General features: G+C 43.4%; 1 protein-coding gene across 1 annotated transcript; it reads left to right on the top strand.

Annotated features, from left to right (window-relative positions):
- The first annotated feature begins 7,633 nt into the window (after positions 1-7,633).
- Positions 7,634-21,104, top strand: POLD2 (DNA polymerase delta 2, accessory subunit). The gene is made up of 11 exons (XM_027848006.1): positions 7,634-7,679; positions 10,999-11,261; positions 15,580-15,701; positions 16,121-16,244; positions 17,104-17,218; positions 17,504-17,702; positions 18,572-18,652; positions 18,806-18,963; positions 19,265-19,392; positions 19,765-19,866; positions 20,721-21,104. The coding sequence occupies exons 2-11, from the start codon at positions 11,042-11,044 to the stop codon at positions 20,885-20,887; spliced, it is 1,416 nt and encodes a 471-aa protein (XP_027703807.1). The 5' UTR covers positions 7,634-7,679; positions 10,999-11,041; the 3' UTR covers positions 20,888-21,104.
- The last annotated feature ends 218 nt before the right edge of the window (positions 21,105-21,322 follow it).

The following is a 21,322-nucleotide window of genomic DNA, read 5'->3' as shown; positions in this document are numbered from 1 at the left end:
TGCTATGTGCCTGAGGCTGGATTTGAACTCAGGTCCTCCTGACTCCAGGGCCACTGCTCTATCCACTGCACTGCCTAGCTGCCCCTGTTGATTAGGTTTTGTTCTGTTCTTTTCATATGTATCGTTGTAGTCGTTGTGTATGTTGTTCTCCTGGTTGGGCTTACTTCACTATGCATCAGTTCATTAAAGTTTCCATCAAGACCCTTCACCCAGGACCTTATCTCCCCCTCCCCCTTTTCAGCTTACTTTTATGAGTTGTCTTCCCATTATAATGCAAGCTCCTTGAGTGTAGGGGCTGTCTTTCTTTTTTTGCTTGTATTTGTAATCCTGGTGCTTAGCACTGTGCCTGGCCGGTGGTAAGAGCTAATAAATGTTTGTTGACTTCTTTATGAAGACAAATCATGCTTCTCTTTATTCCTCATATTCATAGATCCCTAAGGTGCAATAATATTCCATTACATTCATATACAGACCACATTTTGTTTATTTGCTAGATGATGGGCTTCAAGAACTATTTTTCATTTTGTTTTCATGTTCCCAGGGACGCAGAAAAAAATAGACATTTCTGAAATATTTGTTGAAATTGAATAGACTGGATTTCTAAAATTCCTATTTCCATATTTTTAAAGTTATCATTCCAGAAAATGTATGCTCAGAGAAAGAGGTTGGTCAATCATGTAGTCAGAGTAAGAGACAGTCAGTGGCTGGCCTGAGCACTCCACTGGTACCCATAGAATGTTAAAAGACCCAGACAAAGGCTGTAGCTCATTGGGTGGATCCTTGGTGGAGGATATATGGAAGGATATGGACAAGTCATATGGGATAAGAAGGTGTGGATGAACTGCGATTTGCTAAGTTGGAGAGAGAATCCACATCAATGAGATCACTCCCTGATCCACTAAAGGATTGAAGCGTATGTGAATATTTGTTTTTGTAAGTAGTTATTAAATTGAGAACTTTTGAAAATGGCACAGTATCTGGAGAGTCTGGTGTGTGAGTCTAAAAGACCTGGATTCACATCCCACCTCTTCAATATTGACTGTGTAACCTTGGAAGGGTCATTGAACCTCTCAGTATCCCTCAGGCAACTGTCTAAAATGATAAATTTCAAAGCAGATACTGGTCTGCATTGGTAAAGGGAATTTCCTCACTGGGAGTTCCCTGTACTAATGAAATCACATTTGGGGTAAAAAAAAATGAAATTTAAAAATATGGTCTAGGAAGGAGCTATGCCCTGCACACACACACACACACACTCACACACACACACACACACACACACACACACACACAGAGTACCTCAACATTCTTCACAGTGGAATGGCTTTCCTTCTCTCTGTTTGTCAAAGAAAAACACCTAGATTCAGTAGCTCAGGGAAGGGAGGGGAATAAACATTTATATAGTGCTTAATATGTCCTGTGATGTGCCAGGAAGTGTGCTAAGCATTTACAAATAGCATTTCATTTGATCCTGACATCAACCCTGTGATATAAATACTATTCTTATCCCATTTTACAGTTGAGGAAACTGAGACAGAGTCCAGGGTCATACAGCTAGGAAGTGTCTGAGGCTGAATTTAAATTCTGGTCTTTCTCACCCCAGGACCAGTCAGTGCTCTCTCCACTGGGCCACCTAGCTGCCTAAGCTCAGCAGGATGGTGCTAATAACTTGTTTAATACCTGCAGCACTTATGGGGTGTCAGAGAGGACTAGCACTTCTGGTGTGAGGGTTTGCTGAGCCCTTTTCAGGGCTTCTCATCCACCTTTGGTATCCTCCTATCACCCAACTCTCACCTGTGGCTCCAAGAAACTATACCATGTATAGCGGCTTCACCCCAGTAAACTGTCTTGACAGATGGGCTAAACCAGGTTGATAGTAACCAACAGGACTGAGACCCATTGGTGAGTTAGGGGGGGTGTCTGCCTCAAGCATGTGAAGACTTGCCCTGGTGGAATAGGCAGATGAGAACAATCTGTTCTAATGGCCATGAAGGCGACTGAAACAGGAGCCGTGGAGTACTTAGAGCCTGGGGAGACATGGAAGATGCCAAGGTCATCCACTGCATCCTGGGCCATTGTCAGGCATCTTGACTTTTGTCTCGCCACTGGACTCTGATGACTCTGGAATGTGAGTGAAGCTAATGACCTTGTTCAGCTCTGCCTCACTTAAACCCACTTCACAAGAGTCAAGACATCACTCCAATGATGCCATTGGTTCCCTTTGAAAATGAACGACAAATAACAACTGAGAACAGATAAAGGGGCAAAAAGAAGAGCTGGGTTCTCATAGCTGATCCTCCCTTTAAGGTTCTGGTGGTGATGAGTGGAATGGCCAGTGCAAAGAAAAAAGTCTCCTCCGGAGTGTTCCTCTGGCTTCCCTTCTACATTCCACTCTCCTCTCCCCACCCCCTTTCTCCCTCTCCTCTGACTGCAGGTTCTCTTCTACCCACACTATTCTAGGAGTCTGCAACAACCTCTCACTCACCTTCCATCTGCCAAACTAATCTCTAGCCTGCTGCTCTCACCCTCTGTCCAGTCCTGAATTTCTTGCTGTCTGTGGAGATGTTCCACGTAGGCATAAAGCTGCCACTTGAAGCTGAAGTTTGAAAATAGAAGTCTTATCTCTCTGCCAGTGACAATATCATCGATCCTGTCTCCAGGCTAAGCATCTGAAAAGTTGGTTCTCTGTTTCTATGACTGACTCTACTTTCCTCCCTCCCTCCCTCTCCTGTCCGTCTGTCTCTCATGTCTCTGTCTGTCTCTGTCTGACTCTGTCTCTCCTGCCTCTCTGTCTTTATCTCTGCGTCTCTGTGTCTCTGTCTCTGTCTCTCTCTCTCTCCCCCTCCCTCCCTCCCTCCCCTGTTGGACTATCTATCTCTCTCTCACCTCTGTGGATGTCTCTGTCTCTATCTCTTTGTTTCTCTCTTTGCCCTTCCCTCTGTTTCTCTCTCCTCTTTGTCTGTTTTTTTTTGTCTCTTTCCTCTCTCTTTGTGTCTCTCTCTTCTCTTTTCCTTTCTCTGTCTCTCTTTCTGTCTCTGTCTTTCTGTCTCTTTCTTTCATTTTTATGGACCACCAAGCCCTCTAGTTTCTTCTTCCATGATGCTTCCCAGAGGATCCACATTCAATGTCACTAGCATTTGGATATTTCTCATAATTTGTCCCTTATACTCTACCCCACACAGCTCACAACATTTCAACAGCTTTTGAAATTTAGGAGACAGATATATGTTTCAGTTTTCAAGAAAATTAAAAGAAAAAGAGGTAGGATGTGGTTGCTCAGTACAGATTTTCATCCTGTTCCACATTTGAATGATTGGATAGGACCCATGCCCTACACACACAAAGCTCCCTGGGAGCTGAGTACACATCTGGTCAGGGTCTCTCCTGAGTCATACATGGGGCAGGCAAAAGCCCTGGTGGACAATGACCGCTTTTCCTGTTCCATTCATCTCCTTTCCTCAAGTGTAAGCTGGAGCAGGTTCTCTAACAGCTAAGAAGCCAAGGTACCTCTAGAGAGCAATCCAGCATGCTGCTTTCATTTTGTCACCATAACAACAAAACAAGAATGTAGGGAAGATAAAAATATGAGTACTGCTTCTGCCAGATCGCTGTTAGAATGTTCATTGACACCTGGGATAGGAAGAAGACAGTACCCCTCCATTAATGATAATAATTAGGAGACTAGGGGCAGCTAGGTGGCAAACTGGATAGGGCGCCAGCCCTGGTGTCAGAACTGGAGTTCAAATACAGCCTCAGACACTTACTAGCTGTGTGACCCCAATTGCCTCCAAAATAAAAAAAAGACTAGTTAGCATTTAAATAGCGTGTAATGGTTTGAAAAGCACTTTATATGTGTTATCTCATTTGATCCTTACAACCACTGTAGGGGCTATCTTTTCCGTATTTTACAAATGAGGAAAGTGAGGGTAAGAGAGGTTAAGTGACTTGCCCAGACTTACACAGTAGAAAGTGTTTGAGGCAGGATTTGAACTCAGGACTTCCTCTAATGTCAGCACTGTACCATTATACCTGCCAGCTGAATTAATAATTATTTCTTTATCTCTGCTGGTTCTCTCCTTGGAAAGTAGAAATCTGGCCCTGAGGGAACAAAACAAAACTCATGATAGGTACATTTTAATTGAAGCAGGAGCTTAGAGCCCAAATTGGAAAGGTTGGTACACTAGGTAACTATTGCTAGTAGCTGGTCCAGTATTGAGATGAAACTGGCAGTAGGGCCTCAGGAAATACAGCAATTATCTATCTAGCCAAGGAAAATAAAAGGGTCTTTTCCCACCCCACCCCTGCTGGAGACACCCCATCTCTACCTGATCTTTCTCTTCGGGTTTCTTCTCCCACTCAGCAGAGGAGGGAAAAAAAGATGGGTAAATTCACAGGAGAAGGGAAAGGGACTACATCATGTGCTTCTAGTAAATTAAAACATTAAAAACAAAATTATGCATAAAATATTTACTAGTTGTTTTTGTTTCATTCATTTTTATAAGAAAAGTCCTTTTTAAATACAGCTGGTAGGGGATGTGGTGCAGCCTGGTGGCACAGTGGATATAGCACTGGGTCTGGAGTCAGGAAGACCTGAGTTCAAATCTGACCTCAGATACTTACTAGCTGTGTGACCCTGGGCAAGTCACGTAACCCTGTTTATCTCAGTTTCCTCATCTGTAAAATGGACTGGAGAATGAAATACAAACCTCTCCAGTAACTTTGCCAAGAAAACTCCAGATGAGGTCAGTAGGAGTCAGACCAGAGCTTGGTCTTTTCTGAGCTACCAGAGGATACGGTTGTCACTGAAGCACTCTTTCCCTTGCTGTTAATTCCCTTTTCTTACCTATCTCGTCTAGAAGCACCGTTTATTCAGTCTCATTGGCCCTTCCCCACCGACTTGTCATACCCTTCCTTCTTCAGGTGCTGTGTCAATAAAGCCTTTACAGGTTATAATCTTAGTAGTACTCTCTTGGCACACAGCTTGCAGGCATCACCACAGAGATGAGAACTGGGGGATGGATGCCTGTGGGAGATTTCCCATGATCCTGCCTTCATTTTTCCAGAGTTTTACCCTGAGCTAAGGGACTTATGGGAAAAAGAAGCAGGAGGGCAAGAGGAGCCAGGAAGACAGAAGAAGTCAAACAAGGGAGGTATTGAGATGCCATGGATTATCAAAGGGAGTACCAATGGGCCAGGGGAAGTCCCGAGCTGGGGCAGTGTGGATGCTACACAAACTGCTCCAAGGTAGAACCTGCCCTAGAGAATCCATGGCGGGCAGCAAGGTGGAAAGGAAAGGAAGGAAACCACACCCCTGGAAGGGAGGGAGCTAGGAAGAAAGTCCTGCCCTCAAGGAAAGAGCAAGTCCCTGGGAAGCCCCACCCACACAAAGATGGGAGGAGTAAAGTGTCAACCTAGCTTTCCAATTTACCAACGCAGCAAACGGTTACATTAGCCAGTAGTTTGGTTGTATTAAATGAAAAGGTGATAAAATGAAAGCACAAAAAAGCCAACTCAATCCCCCACTTTCGCCCCCCCACCCCCACCCCCGCCAAGGGTGGAACTTCATTTTTTGGAGCCTCTGATTCAGGTTGAAACAGACAGTTCAGGAGCTCATGGCGAACCTCCCAACCCCTGCCCCCATTCTAGAAGGGATGTTTCAGTCGTGGTCCGCACCAGGATGATGACTGGTCCTTACCAATTTGATGGCTGGACACGAGATTTCTGGCATGTCACTTTTATGGCTGCAGGAATCCCTCCATCCTGCCCCTCCTGGCTCTGATCTGCTCATCTGGACAAGAATTCGTCGTTCTGCTGGGTGCACTAAGGTCTAAAATAACTCTGCTGTTCTCACTGTCTGTTCTGTTACTAGTGGAGTGGGGAGCTTCCATGCCTAGCACACAGACATGGTCAAGATGGTGAAAGAGTCCTTCCTCACTGCTGCCATACTGCCACCTCTCTGTAATCTCCGAAGTCTATGCACCCAGGGACATCCCAAGCCATCATTTCACCTAGGATCTCTGGGATGTGTGTACTCACTGACCTCAAACCCTCCTGAGAGATGCAGTCTGGGGTGGGGGTGGGGGGCACAAGTCTTCAGACACAGGTCAATTATGTAAATAAGCTAGGGAGGAAGCAGAGAGAAGGGGAACACCAGGAGAGAAGAGTTGGAGGGTAGGGGGAGCCATAACAAGGCAGATGCCATAAATCAAACTTCTTTCATCATTGTACTTAAAGCTCACCATGATTTCAAAAGGTAATGAAACAGATGTCCAACTAGATGGAGTTATGAGAATTTGGCCTCTGCTACTAACTTGTTTTGTGACCTTGGAAGTTATTTCACCTCCTTGGGCCTCAACATCCTCATCTGTAAAATAAGGGAATCAGAGTAGATAGATTCTAAGGCCTCAGATCTATCTTTTCCTGGTCAATAATTGTTATGTTAGGTTGTGAGCCCTATGAGGGCAAGAACTGCGCCATATATAAACTTTACATACTTATATAAACTTTATCACTCCCACCTTGGTCTCAGCCAGTATAATGCACAATAGGGTCTTAAATAAATGCTTGCTGAATAAATGTTGGGAATGCTGGTTGTTCTCCACCCGTTCTCCCCACCACCAAGAATGTAAGCCCCTTAAGGGACTGTTTCTCAGTTTGTGGCCTTTAGCACAGTGCCTGGCACATAACAGGTATTTAATGCTGGAGGGATGGGATGATTCCATGATTCATTCATGTCCAAGCTCTCTTCCAGCTCTCTTCCAGCTCTGACAGTCTTGAGCGTATAAGTAGCTCCACACCCAGGGAGGGCTTGGAGGTGGGAAGAATCAGTCAGTCAAAAAATATTTTTAAAGTGCCTCTTGTGTGCCAGGCACTGTGCTAAGCACTGGAGATGATGATGATGATGATGATGATGATGACGATAATAATAATAATAATGATAATAAAATAATAATAATAACAATAATAATGGCAAAAGACAGTCTCTGCCTTCAAGGAGCTTTCAAGCCTGTAAGTGGAACAACATGCAGACTATATTGTGCTAGATCTCTACAGCATTAGGGGAGGGGGTAGGGTTCGCTGTTTTCTCCTGACTTGGTTCAGTAGACTCAAGCCCAAGGTGGACCAGAGGATGCTCTGTAGAAATTCCAGGTCACATCTTTCATCTGTCAGTCATCGTTTATCAGAAAGATGGAGAGAAGGGGTGTGAACCCCTATTTTTTGCATTTCTGTGAATAACACCTGGAAATGACTTAGATTCATTTTGGAAAAGAGAGAAATTTCTAATCCTTAAGGCACAATGGAAGTATAAATTATAATGATGAAAACCGACACGCAAATACACCGCCCTTCTAGGCGCGGGAGGCCGGGAGTGCGCAGCCTCAAAATAGCTAGAATCAGCCTCCACGCTGTCTCCCTCGCGGGTCCGGAAGAAGAAGTGAAGGGGCGGGGCCTGATGACGTGAGGCGGGGTTGTGGCCTTGGCGCTCCTCGCCGGGGTACCCGCTCTCCGCGGCAGGGGCAGGGAAGGGGGCGGGGCCTCGAGCGGAGGAGGAGTGGGGGCGTGACGAGCGCAGTGTCTCTCCAATCGGGGAAGGCGGCGGGGCTCCGGCCTCCGGTTCCGGGGCGGAGCGCGGGCTTGGCGGGTGGTGAGGTGCCAGTGGCGGCCCGGCGCGCGCGCGGGTGAGTAAGTGGTTCCGGTGTAGGCCGCCGGCAGTTCTGTGGGCTCCAGTCCGGCCCGGCCCGTGGGCTCTGCCGCCCCTGGCATCCGCGGAGCCGAGTCTCTGACGGGCCAGCGAGCGCTGGGAGTGCGCTGGCCCGGCCCAGCTGAGCCGGGCGTGAGGCGGGAAGGCCGCGCGAGCGGAGCCGGGCCGGTCCGAGCCGGGCCAGGGATGGGGTCTGGGCGGGGCCCGGGACCCTTGGGCGTCTCGTGTCGCTGGCAGACACTTCTTCAGCGCTTCTGGGTTTGCGAAAGAGGACTAGCCACGTTATCTGGGCAGCATCCCCATTCTACGGTTCTCCAAGGCGAAATGACTACGAGTCACACCTAAAATCATAGATATAAAGCTGGAAGGAACTTCAGAGGTTTCTCAAGCCCTACCTCCTCATTTGACAAACGAGGAAACTGAGGCCCAGAGAGGTGAAGTGATTTGCCCAAGATAACGGTCACTGACAGAACCCTGTGTACCATGCTGCCTTCCTGACATAATAGTGTCTGAGGCTGGATTCTTCCTAACCTCAGATCTAATGCTTTTTCAGCTTTACCACCCTGCCTCTAAGAGCCCTGGATTTGTATTTTACTTCCCGGTTCTGACACTAGTTGTGTGCTCTTGAGCAAATTACTGAAACCCTCTGAGCCTCGGTTTACTCATCTGTAAAGAAGTTGGATGAGAAAAGCTCCCTCTCTGAGTCTTGATTTGCTTATTGCTAAAATGAAGGTGGTCGAGTTATCCTATGAGGTTCCTTCTGGTTCTTAAGTTTATTTCTCTTCTCACTCCCAACCTACTTCCAGTGAGACCAAATTGCTCCTCAATACCAGAGAGATTGCTTAGTGTCAGACCTGAATGCTCCAGGAGTCAAAATCACATCTCTAAGCCACAGTTTACTCATCCGTAAAGTAGAAATGATGATATCCATGCTCACAGAATTCATGGCATAAATTTAGAGCTGGGAGGTCATCTAGTCCAACCCCCTCATTTTTTACAAATTTTGTGAACTGAGGCCCAGAGAGGAGTTAAGTGACTTGCAAAGGGTTAATAAGTAGCACTGCCAGGATTTAAACTCAGATTCTCTGACTCCAAATAGAGTATATTTTCCGCTGTGTCCCTTTTCCCCTTGATGGTTGTGAAGAAAGTGCTTTGTGAACCTTGAAGCAATATAAAAAAAAATGCATATAAAGAAAGATATGTCACACAGATGGCTATATTCCAGTTCAAGAACCAGTGTGCAGCTTCAGCCATGAAGCCCTGGAGCTTGAGGATTGAAACTGGGAGAGCCCTGCCTAGTATGAAACTCCTCCTGTCTCCGGCTTAGGGCCACAAAAAGGAAAAGATGTAAAGCACAAAAGGGACTGTGCTGTGGTAAAGGGAAAAGCCCTACGCTAGGATTCAGGAGGTCAGAGTTGAATGCCTGGGCTAGGTCATTAATATTCTGGAAAGACTGAGGGTGGTTTTTGAATCCCACCTCTGACACTGACTAGCTACATGACCATGGGCCAGTCACTTTACTTCAGTTTCCTCATGTATAAGATGAGTGGACTTGACTAGATAAGCTCTGAGGTCCCCTCTGGCTCTGACTAGGTGATTTATGACCACAAACCTATCACTTGATCTTTCTGGGCCCTGGTTTCCTTGTTATAGAATGAGGAAAGTGCTTTGAAAACCTTGAAGTCCTATATAAATGAGTTATTATTATACTAAGTTCCCTCACTTATTTATTTTTTTTTTTGGAGCTAAACTAAATTCCTGAACCTTTTGCCATAATTCCACAGCTCCTGTGGGGTTCTCAGTTCATAGGCTAAAGACAACTGAGCCAAGAGCTTGATCAGAATGGTATAGGGTTAGGTATTAGGTATTGAAGATTTCTTGAAGGAACCAGATTTTGAGCCAGGTCCTGAAGGAAATGGTAGATATGGGTTGGTGGAGTTAGGGATGGACATGAGTGAAGATGGAAACTAGCAAATCATGTGCCAATAATGCAAAATTGATTGACTTGAGCTAAAGAAAGAAGGCTTTGTATGAAAAAAATGATGGATGAAGCTAGAAATGAGGGAAGGCCAGCTAGCTAATAGAGGGCCTTGAATGCTAGGCTATGGAATCTTAGACATTTATAGATGCAAGGAATCATAAGGATAATTTTTTTCCAGGCCTTTAATTTTACAAATGAAGAACACTAGCAATTTTTAAGTGGCTTGCTCAAGGCTACTGATGATAGCTTTAGAACAGGAAGGGATCTTAGAAGTCATCTGGTCCAACTCCCTTACTTTATAGATGAGGAAATTGAGGCCCAGAGAGTCATTTCCCCACTGTCATATAGGTAGTAAGTGGCATAGCATAATGAGGAACTAGATCTCAGGTCTCCTGGTTCCCATTCCATTTCTCTTTCCAGAAATATATGTGATTATAATTAATGCCATCATTTTGCAAACTTGCATTGAGCCACATAAGTTTGAATCAAGTTGGGAAGTAGAAAAGTGCTCTTGGCCCTGGTTTCCCCCTTCCCCTTCATCAAGTGACTACAGAGACAAACACAGATATCTTTATTGAATGACTGCTTTCATTCTGTCAATAACACTCATTCAGACAGCTAGGTGTCACAATGGATAGAGCACAGGGTGTGAAGTCAGAAGGACCTAAGTTCAAATCTAGTTTCAGACACTTACTAGTGATGTGACCCTGGGCAAGTCACTTAACCACTGCTTCAGTTTCCTCATCAGTAAACTAGGGATAACAATAGCACTTACTTCCCAGGGTTGTTATGAGTATCAAATGAGATATTTGTAAAGTGCTTTGCACTATGTAAATGCTAGCTATTATTATTAATTCAACAAACATTTAATAATGTTTGTTTAATTGAATATAAACACCTACTAAGTGCAGTGTACTGTTGCAAATGCTGTAGGCAATACAAAGGAAAAAGAATGGTCTCTGCCCTCAAGAAACTGATAATCTTGCCAGATGATATTTTACCTAATTTTAAGTTGGTTTCTCCTAGAACTATCTCTTTACCTCCCATGTGCCTCCCTGATACTGTGTATTAAACGAGGCTAGTGGTGAGTAGGTACAGGAGGCTTTTTGAAAATATACAGTAATAAGGGGCAGCTAGGTGGAGCAGTAGATAGAGCACCGGCCCTGAAGTCAGGAGGACCTGAGTTCAAATCCGGCCTCAGACCAAACACTTGACATTTACTAACTGTGTGACCCTGGGCAAGTCACTTAACCCCAATTGCCTTAAAAAAAAAAAAGAAAGAAAATATACAGTAACCAATTTCTCCTTTATTTAGGTGCAGTATTCCCAAGGCAAACACCGGCCCTAGGACCTCGGCCATGTTTTCAGAGCAAGCTTCAAAGAGGGCCCACACACTCTTGTCTCCACCATCAACAGAGTCCTCCACCTTTGCTCGAGTACCTGTGACAACTTACACTAACTCTTCCCAGCCTTTTCGTTTGGGGGAGCGAAGCTTTAGTCGGCAGTATGCCCACATCTATGCTACCCGTCTTGTTCATATGACGCCCCTCCTGGTGAATCGGGCTAGACAACGTTGGAGTGAGTGATAGAAGTTTGGGGAATGTTTTTACTAGTTTGTAAGTTTAGGGGCAGGTAGGTGGCACAATGGATAAAGTGTAAGACCTTGAGTCAAAAAGACATGAGTTCAAATGCCTCGGACATGTACTAGTTGTGTGACCCTGGGCAAGTTGCTGTTTGCCTCAGTTTCCTCATCTATAAAATAGAGATAATAATAGCACCTACCTCACAGGAATGTTGTGAGGATCAAATTAGATAATATTTGTAAAGCTCTTAGCACAGTGCTTGGCACTTAGTTGGCACCATACATGTTAGCTATTATTATGTTTTTACCCACTAGAAAGTAGTAGGCTTTTCTTAGAGTTATTGAGAGAGAATCAGAGAAGTTCTTTATTTATGTAGTCTTTTACATTCTTCCATAGTAGTAATTCTACAATTTGCTAACAAAGGGAGATATTTTTTCTCATCTTCAGCTAGATTTTATCTTTTTTCAAAGTTTTCCTTTCCCCCTAATTTTCTTCTCTGCTTCTCCATCCTGACATACTTGTAAAGCATAGCTCTCTTCTCCATTAGCCACAACTGCTTGAATCTTTCTGAAGGAGCTGGTCCCCATGTTTCAGGCTATTTCTGCTCATATTATATACTCCTCCCCTACAGCTTCTCTTTTCTCCATTTAGAAGTAAAGGGGTAGAATGGATTATAATTGCATGATTCCATCCTCATTGGCTTTGCTTTATATATACTTCTAGGCTCTACTATTGTAACTATTTTTATATTAATTTCTTTCTTTGTATTTTTCATATTAATATGCTTAGATTCATTTTCTTTCATAAGCCTGAATTCCTTTGGATGCTTGTTTGCTGGATTGTATCAAGAAAGCCTCTTTCACCCAATGTCCCTCTGTATGACATGTATTATATCAGATAGTTGCCATGCCACGTTTTCTGTCCTACGCCCAGTTCCTCTGTAGGCTTCTTTAGCCATTATTTTCAATTCAGTTTAACAAACATTTATTCAGTACCTACTGTGTATAAGAAGGGAATACAAAGATAAATAAGATGCAGCCCATCCCTACAAGGACCTTACTGTCTAGTAACGGAACTAATATTTGTAAACCTTACCCCCCCAATACTAAAATATGATAAATGCTGTAAGAAAGGCATAAAGTATCATGAAGTTACCAAGTAAGGCAAGATCATTTGTCCTGAGGCTAGGGGTGGGGGAGAACTGGGAGGGTGAGGAGCAGAGAAGGTTTAGAACAGGAGATATTTGAGCTGGTTAGGATTTCAGCAGTTAGAGATGAGGTTGGAGAGAATACATTCCAGCCATAAAAAGTCATGAACAAAAAGGAAAATTCAGGATAAATTATGAGAATAACATCTAGTCTAGATTGGTTGTAGTATACTTTTTGTAAAGACCAGTAGTATGGGATAAGGGTAGAGGAAGAAACAGGAGCAAGATTATGTAAGGCCTTAAAGTCCAGGCTGGTAATCGTGAACTATATTCCGCTGACAATGGAAAATTTAAATGGGGAGTCATGTGATCAATCTTGACATTTGTGTGTTTTATGGATTGCAGGGATGAGAGACCCTTGCAAACAAAATGTATTAATGGTCTAAATTCAGGTAGTTAACAGGGGGATCATTAAGGATGTGAAGGCTTCAAGAGACAGAATCAGTAGGACCTGATGACTGGATATAGGAAGAAGGAGGTGTTAAAGATAACTCAGATTTCAAGTATGGGTATCTGGGAGGATAGTGGGTGCCATTATCCAAAATTCTGCAGTTAGCTACAAAAAATAAGAAAAAACTTGGGAAAGAAGTCAATTTGGAGAATCACCTGCACAGAAGTGGTAGTCAAAGTGAGAGTACATGAGATTGCTGAGGGAACTGGGGATTGTTTACATTTAGGGAATGGATGGAGAAAGAGTAGACAGATTATTATCAGAGGTAGAAGTAAGCACAGTGCCTCAGAAGCGAGGGGAGAAGAGAGATCAAGGAGAAAGTGATTATTAGCATTATGGCCATTGGTGTCTTACAATAATAGGTGCTTAATAGATACTTGTTGAATTAAATTGGTCACTTTTGAGAGAGCAACTTGTAGAGTGGTGTGACTAAAGCTAGATTATAAAGGGTTAAAGGATGAATGGATATTGATGTAGTTAAAGAGCAGTGAATGTAGACACCTCTTTCTAGAAGTTTGTCAGTGAAAGAGAGGATAGAGATAGGAGAATAGCTTCAGGAAATGGTTTTGTTTTTGTTTTTAAAAGAAAGTGAAGACAAGGATGTATGTAGGTGGAGGAGAGTAACTGGGAAAGAAAAAGGGGATGACTAATGGAGCAAGATCTGGAGAAAGAAGAGAAGGATGTGATACAAGGATACAAGTATAGGATCAATGCTTTGGCGATGAAGAAGGCCACCTCTGGACATTTAGTGATGTTTTGAGGGATAGAGGAAGAAAGTTGAGGTCATACTGGCTGATCTTGATCTCAGTAATGTAGGAAAAGATGTAGTTACCTGCTTAGGAATGAGAATGGGCAGATTAAAGGACTGAGAAGAGTGGAAAAGAATAGTTGTTATAGGGAATAATGCCATAAAAAAATTCAATTTCATGAACATTTATTAAGCCCTTACTATGTACAAGACATTGTGCTCGATAAGAGATGATTAAAAGTTGCCACTCAGTAGTGAGGGCCTAGATGAAGTTGGAAAACATTTGTAGTAGATTTAATAGGCTTGTGTTTTGTTTTTTTTTTAAACTACGTCCTCTAGCTATGCTTTGTGGTAGGGCAGAAGGAGCAGAAGAAAAATAGTGGAGTTACCTAAGACTGGGGGGTTAGGAGAGAGAGAGTGGCAGGTAAAGGAGGCAGGGCATTCTAGGGTGGTGGCAGATAAACTCTTGAAATGTTGACCCCCACAGTTCAATGTAAGTAGGGAGACAAGTAAAACCAATGATGGACTGGAAGTATAGTAATATGTCAAAAACTGAAGTCACCACAAAGATTAATAGGTTCACTAAGGCATGGGAGAATATGAGAGAGAAACTGCTGGGAGTTTGTGGTCTGGCCAGAGAATAGAATTCCAAAGTTCAGAATCTTAAATTGAAAGGAGTCCTGAGTCATGATGCTGTCCCGGATGTAGCTGTGCCCGTTGGTGACAGAAACCAAGTGGAGCTGGAGGATATGACGGTAATGAGCTCAGAAAGTTCCTCAAGGTCAGGGTATTAGGTAATTAACATGAAGATTGACATGACCAAGAATGATGACAGGGAACACAGTGGAGGGAGAGATTGGGTCAGATGAGCCAAGTTGGCCATTGAGGAGTAACTTAGAAGTTAGTAGGCAATAAGTATCAATGTTTCAGTCTGGCCTGAGAACCTCACCATTACTTGTAACATTGTTTCTATGTGTTCCAAGTTACATATTAACTTTTAGAATTTGGGCACAAATTGGGGACTACATGTTTATAACACTTTATCTTTTTGTTTTTCCCTCTTTTTTCCCTCTTGGTATCTATACAACAACAACAATTAATAGCTAACATTTATATAGCTCTTACTATGTGCCACATACACAGTCATAAGTACTTTATAGTAATTATCTCATTTGACCCTAAGAACAGCCCTAGGAGTTGGGTGCTGCTATTATTTCCATTTTACAGTAGAGCAAACTGAGGCAGACAGGTTAAGTGACTTGGCCAGGATCATACAGCTAGCAAGTATCTGAAAAGATGTCCAGAGCTATAACACTTTATCTTAAACATTTTATTAATATTTTTTTCAGATTTCATAATCTTTTCTCCTTTTCCCACCCCACCCCCATTTTTCAAAAGGAAAAAAAAATTCTTAGGAGAGATGTTTTTTCCCAAATCTTTTGTTCTCTTTTGATTTGGTCTGGGCTTTCACATCACAGGTGGAGTACTTTAAATTCCTCCTCTAGCTCTAAATTTTGAGAAGTTTTACCTGGAAGAACAAAGTTCAGGACCACATCATTAGTTCATTTGCCTTGTCACAGAATACCTTTGTTGTTACTAGTGGGTACCAAGTTTTCTCTCTTGTTAACTGCTGTCCTCCACATTGTGAAAAGAAGGCATGGGAGAGTATGAGAGAAAAACTGCTGGGAGTTTGTGGTCTGGCCAGAGAATAGAATTCCGAAGTTCAGAATCTTGAGGGATTGCTTGAGGGATTAGGATTCTGTTAAAGTATTCTCTCGTGAGGCTATATCTTGAATGGCCCTCTGCTGTGGGTAAAGGTTGAGGGAGTCCTGAGTCCAATCCTTATGGCTCTTCCTATTGACTTTCCCTTGAGCCTTGATAGATGACATAACCATTGCTATCCACAGGCAGTGAAGTAAGTGTAAGGAAGCTCTGTGAACTGCAGCCTGGAGAGAAATGTTGTGTGGTGGGAACTCTCTTCAAGTCCATGCAGCTGCAGCCTTCCATCCTTCGGGAAATCAGTGAAGAGGTGAGCTTTTTACCTCATAGCCGCAAAGTTAACCTCTCTACCATGCTCTTGGGAAGGGAAAGCTAAAGCTGGAAGAATCTGGTTGGGGGGTTAGAACAAGGAGAATACCATGAGTTTGAAGAACACTACAGAAGGTTGTTCCTAGAAAGATATGTTCAAATACAAATCTAGCTAACATTACCCCACAGAGCCCAAATGTGGAGGCCTCTTAGCTCTTTGGACACTGCAGGTCAGGCCTTATGCATGGACACAGGAAAAATAAGACTGGCATTTGAAGGAGCAGTAAGCCCTTTGAATATAGGAAGAAAGGAACAAGGCTGAATATAAAAGCTAAGTGGGTTGTTATGTTGGAGAAATTATAAGAAACTTGAGCTGTAGCAACTTTGATCCTAAAAAAACCCTCTGTTTTGATATTCCAGCATAATCTACTGCCCCAGCCTTCTCGGAGCAAATATATTCACCCAGACGATGAACTGATTCTGGAAGATGAGTTACAACGCATCAAACTGGAAGGCACTCTTGATGTGTCCAGATTAGTAACAGGTACATGGTACAAGTGCATGGAGCAGCGAGGTGGTGCCATAGTGCACAGAGCACCAGGCCTGGAGTCAGGAAGACTCATCTTCCTGAATTCAAATCCAGCCTCAGACACTTACTAGTTGTGTGACCCTGGGCAAGTCACTTAACCCTGTTTACCTCAGTTTCCTCATATGTAAAATGAGCTGGAGAAGGAAATGGCAAACCATTTCAGTATCTTTGCCAAGAAAACCCAGTGGGGTCACAAAAAGTTGGACATGATTAAAAACAACTCAACAACAATAGACATGGTGCAAGTGTGTGCTTATCTACTTGTACTCATGGAGGGGATGGACATTATGATTAGACCTAGTGGGGTCATATGCTACCCATCTCCAGATAGACTGGTAAGAGACTCAGAGTGCAACATGAGATATATTTTTTTAGACATGGCCAATACTGAAATCTGTTTTGCTTGACTATATGTGTTTGGAACAAGGGTTTTGTTTCGTTCTCAATTAAGGAGAAGGGAAGAGGAATTTAGAGTGAGAGGAAGAGAAGGTAGATTTTTGTGGATTGATTAAAAAGCCAAAATATACACCTACAAGGTGCAAGGAAGATCTAGATGGGTGTGGATGAAGAAGACTACTCTCTTCTGTCCAATGGCAGCATCACCAAGAGGGCTACAACTTGGTTTGAGTTTCCAGTGGAGAATCCCTCACCCCAAGGGGTGGAGGATGATTAGGGGTTAGTATAGTCTTGACAATTTGGGCATCTGAATTTAATGAGCACCTCCTTGCTATGCTGCTGTTCAACAAGAAGAAGGTGAATACACCACTAGGCTCCTCCATTTAACTCTGGTACTCTGATCTACCCTGTTCTTCAGGAATAGTGCTGGCAGTGTTGGGCTCCGTGCAAGATGATGGCAAGTTTCTGGTGGAGGATCATTGCTTTGCAGACCTGCCACCCCAGAAACCTATGACAGTACCTGATACAGACAGGTGAGGTTTTAATGCTTTAACATTTGCTTTTAGTTGCAGCTCTTGGCTATCTTTTGACTCAAAGCTATGCTATATCTTTTAACTTGACTGTTGCCTCAAGGGCTGTAAAGTCTCATTTCATAGTACCAAGAACATCAAATGTCTTGTTTTCCTGAAACACTCATCTGCAGTCAGGTTTGGGAATTTCCTTTGAAATTCTGCTGAGGCCTCCTTCTCGTTTAGGGGCCACCCAGAAGAGTACTAGCACCAGCTTAGCCTTAGGAAACTACTGACCTTCTCTTGCAGGTTTGTGCTGCTGGTATCTGGTCTGGGCCTGGGTGGATGCAGTGGTGAGAGCCTGCTGGGGACCCAGTTGATGGTGGATGTAGTGACAGGACAGCTAGGCGATGAAGGAGAACAGAGCAGCGCCGCCCACATCTCTCGTGTCATTCTTGCTGGGAACTTACTCAGTCAGAACACCCAGAGCAGAGACTCCATCAGTAAGGTATGGATTCTACCTGTTTGAATTCTCCCTGGACCCTCTCCTGAAGAGAGGCCTGGTATCCCTGAAAATTCTTGTCTTATGCTTTGGCGGGGGGGATCTCTGTGAGCTTCTTTGGGGAATTTGGAATTAAGAAGGATTTAGGTTCTAGTGATAAATTTCCCAGAGTGTGCTGTACCTTCTTTGTTTGGAACCCCTTTTTGTTTATCCAAAGATTCTTTTTCCAAGATGCCTGGTGTTATTGTGTTATCAGGGAAATAGAGTATGTAATAACATAAATTCTTTCCTTTTGTCAGCTCCTTAAATAGCTCAGACAGTGAGACCTATTCTTTCTTTTTTTTAAAATAATATTTTGTTTTTTCCCAATTACATATAAAAACAATTTTGAATGTTCATTTTTTAAAATTTTGAGTTCCAAATTCTCTCCTTCCCTCACCTAGTCCCTTCCCTGATATAGTATGCAAATTGATATGGTTTATACAGGTTTGCAATCATGCAAAGCATATTTTCATATTAGTCATGTTCTGAAAGAAGACACAGATCAAAAAAAAATTTATGAAAAAAATAAAAGTAAAAAATGGTATGCTTTGATCTGTATTCAGACTCCATCAGTTCTTTCTCTGGAGATGGATGGTGGGACTGATTTTTGACATAAGGCTCACTTTTCTACTTTGAAGAGAGAGGGCTAATGGCTGTAGGGATGGTGAAGTCAACAGCACAGGACTCTCGGCTTTGTCTTTGGTTACTGAGTTCCATTCTGTGCTTCCTAGCAGAGTGCAGTTAAGAGGCCTGAGTGCAGGGCTCTGGGAAAAATTCTTTGATCCACACTTTCTTTGGGGACGGACACTGACTATGGGGATTTCTGCTTTCAGGCTAAATACCTAACTAAGAAAACACAGGCAGCTAGTGTGGAAGCCATCAAGATGTTGGATGAGATCCTACTACAACTAAGTGTAAGCATACCTGAGACTATAGTTACTGTTAGAAATCACATCCTTAGAACTGGAATCGGGCAACAAATGGCCTGTAGTCGGTGGGAATTTGGAATTTGGGAATAAGGATTGGGGTGAATATTGACAAACTTTTCCTGTTCTCTGTTGTGCTAGGCCTCAGTGCCTGTGGATGTGATGCCTGGTGAATTTGACCCAACAAACTACACGCTACCTCAACAGCCACTTCATCCTTGCATGTTCCCACTGGCTTCTGCCTATTCCACACTGCAGCTGGTCACCAACCCCTACCAGGCCACCATTGACGGAGTCAGGTACTTCCGAGGTGGTTTGACTGAGCTGAAAACTTTTTCTAATTTTACTAGAGACTGAATCGTTAGGGGAAGGTACATGTTTTAGTGGAAATTGCAAGTGGAGGTAGGAAGTGGTACTGGTGTTTATAACTTTCTGATTTCAAGACTGGACCACACCAGTTACAAGTGTCCAAAATGACCTGGGTTATTCAGGGATCGTACAAGCCTGTAAGTGTCACATAGAACAGAATGCAACTGTGTCATTCCCAAGAACAGAGAAGGACTGTGTTAGAATAGAACCAGCTTGAAATTTGCCTTACAGGTTCCTGGGGACATCGGGACAGAATGTGAGTGACATTTTCCGGTACAGCAGTATGGAGGATCATCTGGAGATCCTAGAATGGACCCTACGGGTGGGCCACATCAGCCCCACTGCACCTGACACTCTTGGTAATGAAACTCATAGTCAGGTAGAGAGGATTGAGCACATTGGAAGGATTAGGAAGGATTAGTGATTCTTTAGCATGAACTTATATTCCTTTTGTCCAAACAATTCCTATTGTCCAAACAATAAATTTGTACTGTCCTATTTGAGTAAGGGATTTAGAACCAGAGCTGATTCCAGAAAGCAGTTCTGAGGACCCTCAGGTTTTTCTTATATATAAAGTCCAGGAACTTGAGGCCCCTTAGAACTATATATCTCTTCCCATCTGCCCCAAGGGCCCATAAAATTGAAATCAAATGACACCTGAGACAGTTTTTCTCTTTCTGCCTTTTTGATCTTTTGATTGTTTGTTTTTTTATGTATTTTCCCCCTTCCAGGATGTTACCCCTTCTACAAAACAGACCCATTCATCTTCCCTGAGTGCCCCCATGTCTACTTCTGTGGCAACACTCCTAATTTCCACTCCAAAATCATCAGAGGTTAGTTCCATCTATGCCAAGGGCACTAAAGGTCAGACCAGTACATAAGGGCTATATCTTCATTTGGGACTAGTGTCTCATGTAGATTGGAACATATCATACACACACACACACACACACACGGGATGGATTTCTAGCATTCTAGAACAGAGTGATATGTTGGGTAGACTAGAGTTGGGAATCAGAAGACTTGGGGTCAAGTTTCAGCTCTGCCACCTAACAGCTGCATGGTCTTAGGCAAATCATTTAACCTCTTTGAACTCCCCTTCGTCATCGGTAAAATTCATTAATATGTCTGTTCTGCCTACCTCATAGAATTGTTGTGAAGGTGAAATAAGATTATAGATGTGTTTAGTTTTACCAGCTAAAACACTACATAAATACAGGGTGGTGGTTTTTATTAATATTTGCTACCCTGGAACTAGCCCAAGCTCTTTCTGGAGCCTTAGGGCTGAAAAGTTTTGGTAGAATGAAGGTGCTCTTAGTCAATTAGCTCACCAAGAATGTAGATGCTAATCTGGACCTATTTATTAAGACCTGAAAATGCCCAGGGCCCAATGCTAGGTAGTTTCCTTGATCTTTGAGAATTCTGACAGGTGATTATAGATTATATATTATATGTTGTGCTGATTATATCATTAACTCAAAGTCCCCTGTCTGCTATGATTTCTCTGGAACTAGTATAGTTCCTAGTGGGCTCTGGGAGTTGCATCTAAATATGTCCTAATAGAAGGGATAGCTTAGCTCTTCCCTTAATGACTGCCTGCAAGGGTCTGCCTCCCTTTTCAGTGCCCACTGAGATGGTTCAGGGGTTTCAGATGAGTCCCCATTTCTCCTCCATCTGATTTCTGCAGGGCCCGAGGAACAAACTGTCCTGCTGGTTGCCGTTCCCAACTTCAGCACCACCCAGACTGCCTGCCTGGTGAACCTTCGAAACCTAGCCTGTCAGCCCATCAGCTTCTCTGGCTTCAGCGCTGAGGATGATGATGACCTAGGAGGAGGCCTGGACATGGGGTCCTGAGCTGGGAAGATGGAAACTGCATTCACAGATAAGCTGTGGCAGTGATGTCACTTAGACTAAACTACACATAGAGAGAAGACCTGCGTGATGCCAGGGGACTCTTGTAAAGGTAGGGCCTGGAGCTAAAAGGTCATCAGGTTCTTTCATGCCAATGCATCCAGTATGTTTCCCGATTTTGGCAGCTTGTAACTTTGTAAATAAAACTTGGAAGATTTGCTTCCTGTCTATTACGTGCACTTGTCTTAAGGTCTTGAGGGCAGATTCTGAAGTGGAGATTCAGCTATTCCTTTGGCCATAGTAGCTTCTCCAAAGGGAATAAACAAGCCTTTGGGGGCAAATTATTGTGACTAAAGCAGGTTAAAGATTTTTCTCCATGGGCCTGCCTCTATAAAAGTATTCCCATTTCCTTCTCTGAGCCAGGTACAAAGGTAAGGC

This window comes from Vombatus ursinus, unplaced genomic scaffold (assembly GCF_900497805.2).
Source record: "Vombatus ursinus unplaced genomic scaffold, bare-nosed wombat genome assembly UNPS02000580.1, whole genome shotgun sequence".
In the NCBI taxonomy this organism is placed as follows: domain Eukaryota; kingdom Metazoa; phylum Chordata; class Mammalia; order Diprotodontia; family Vombatidae; genus Vombatus; species Vombatus ursinus.
This window is presented reverse-complemented; position numbering and strand designations above follow the sequence as displayed.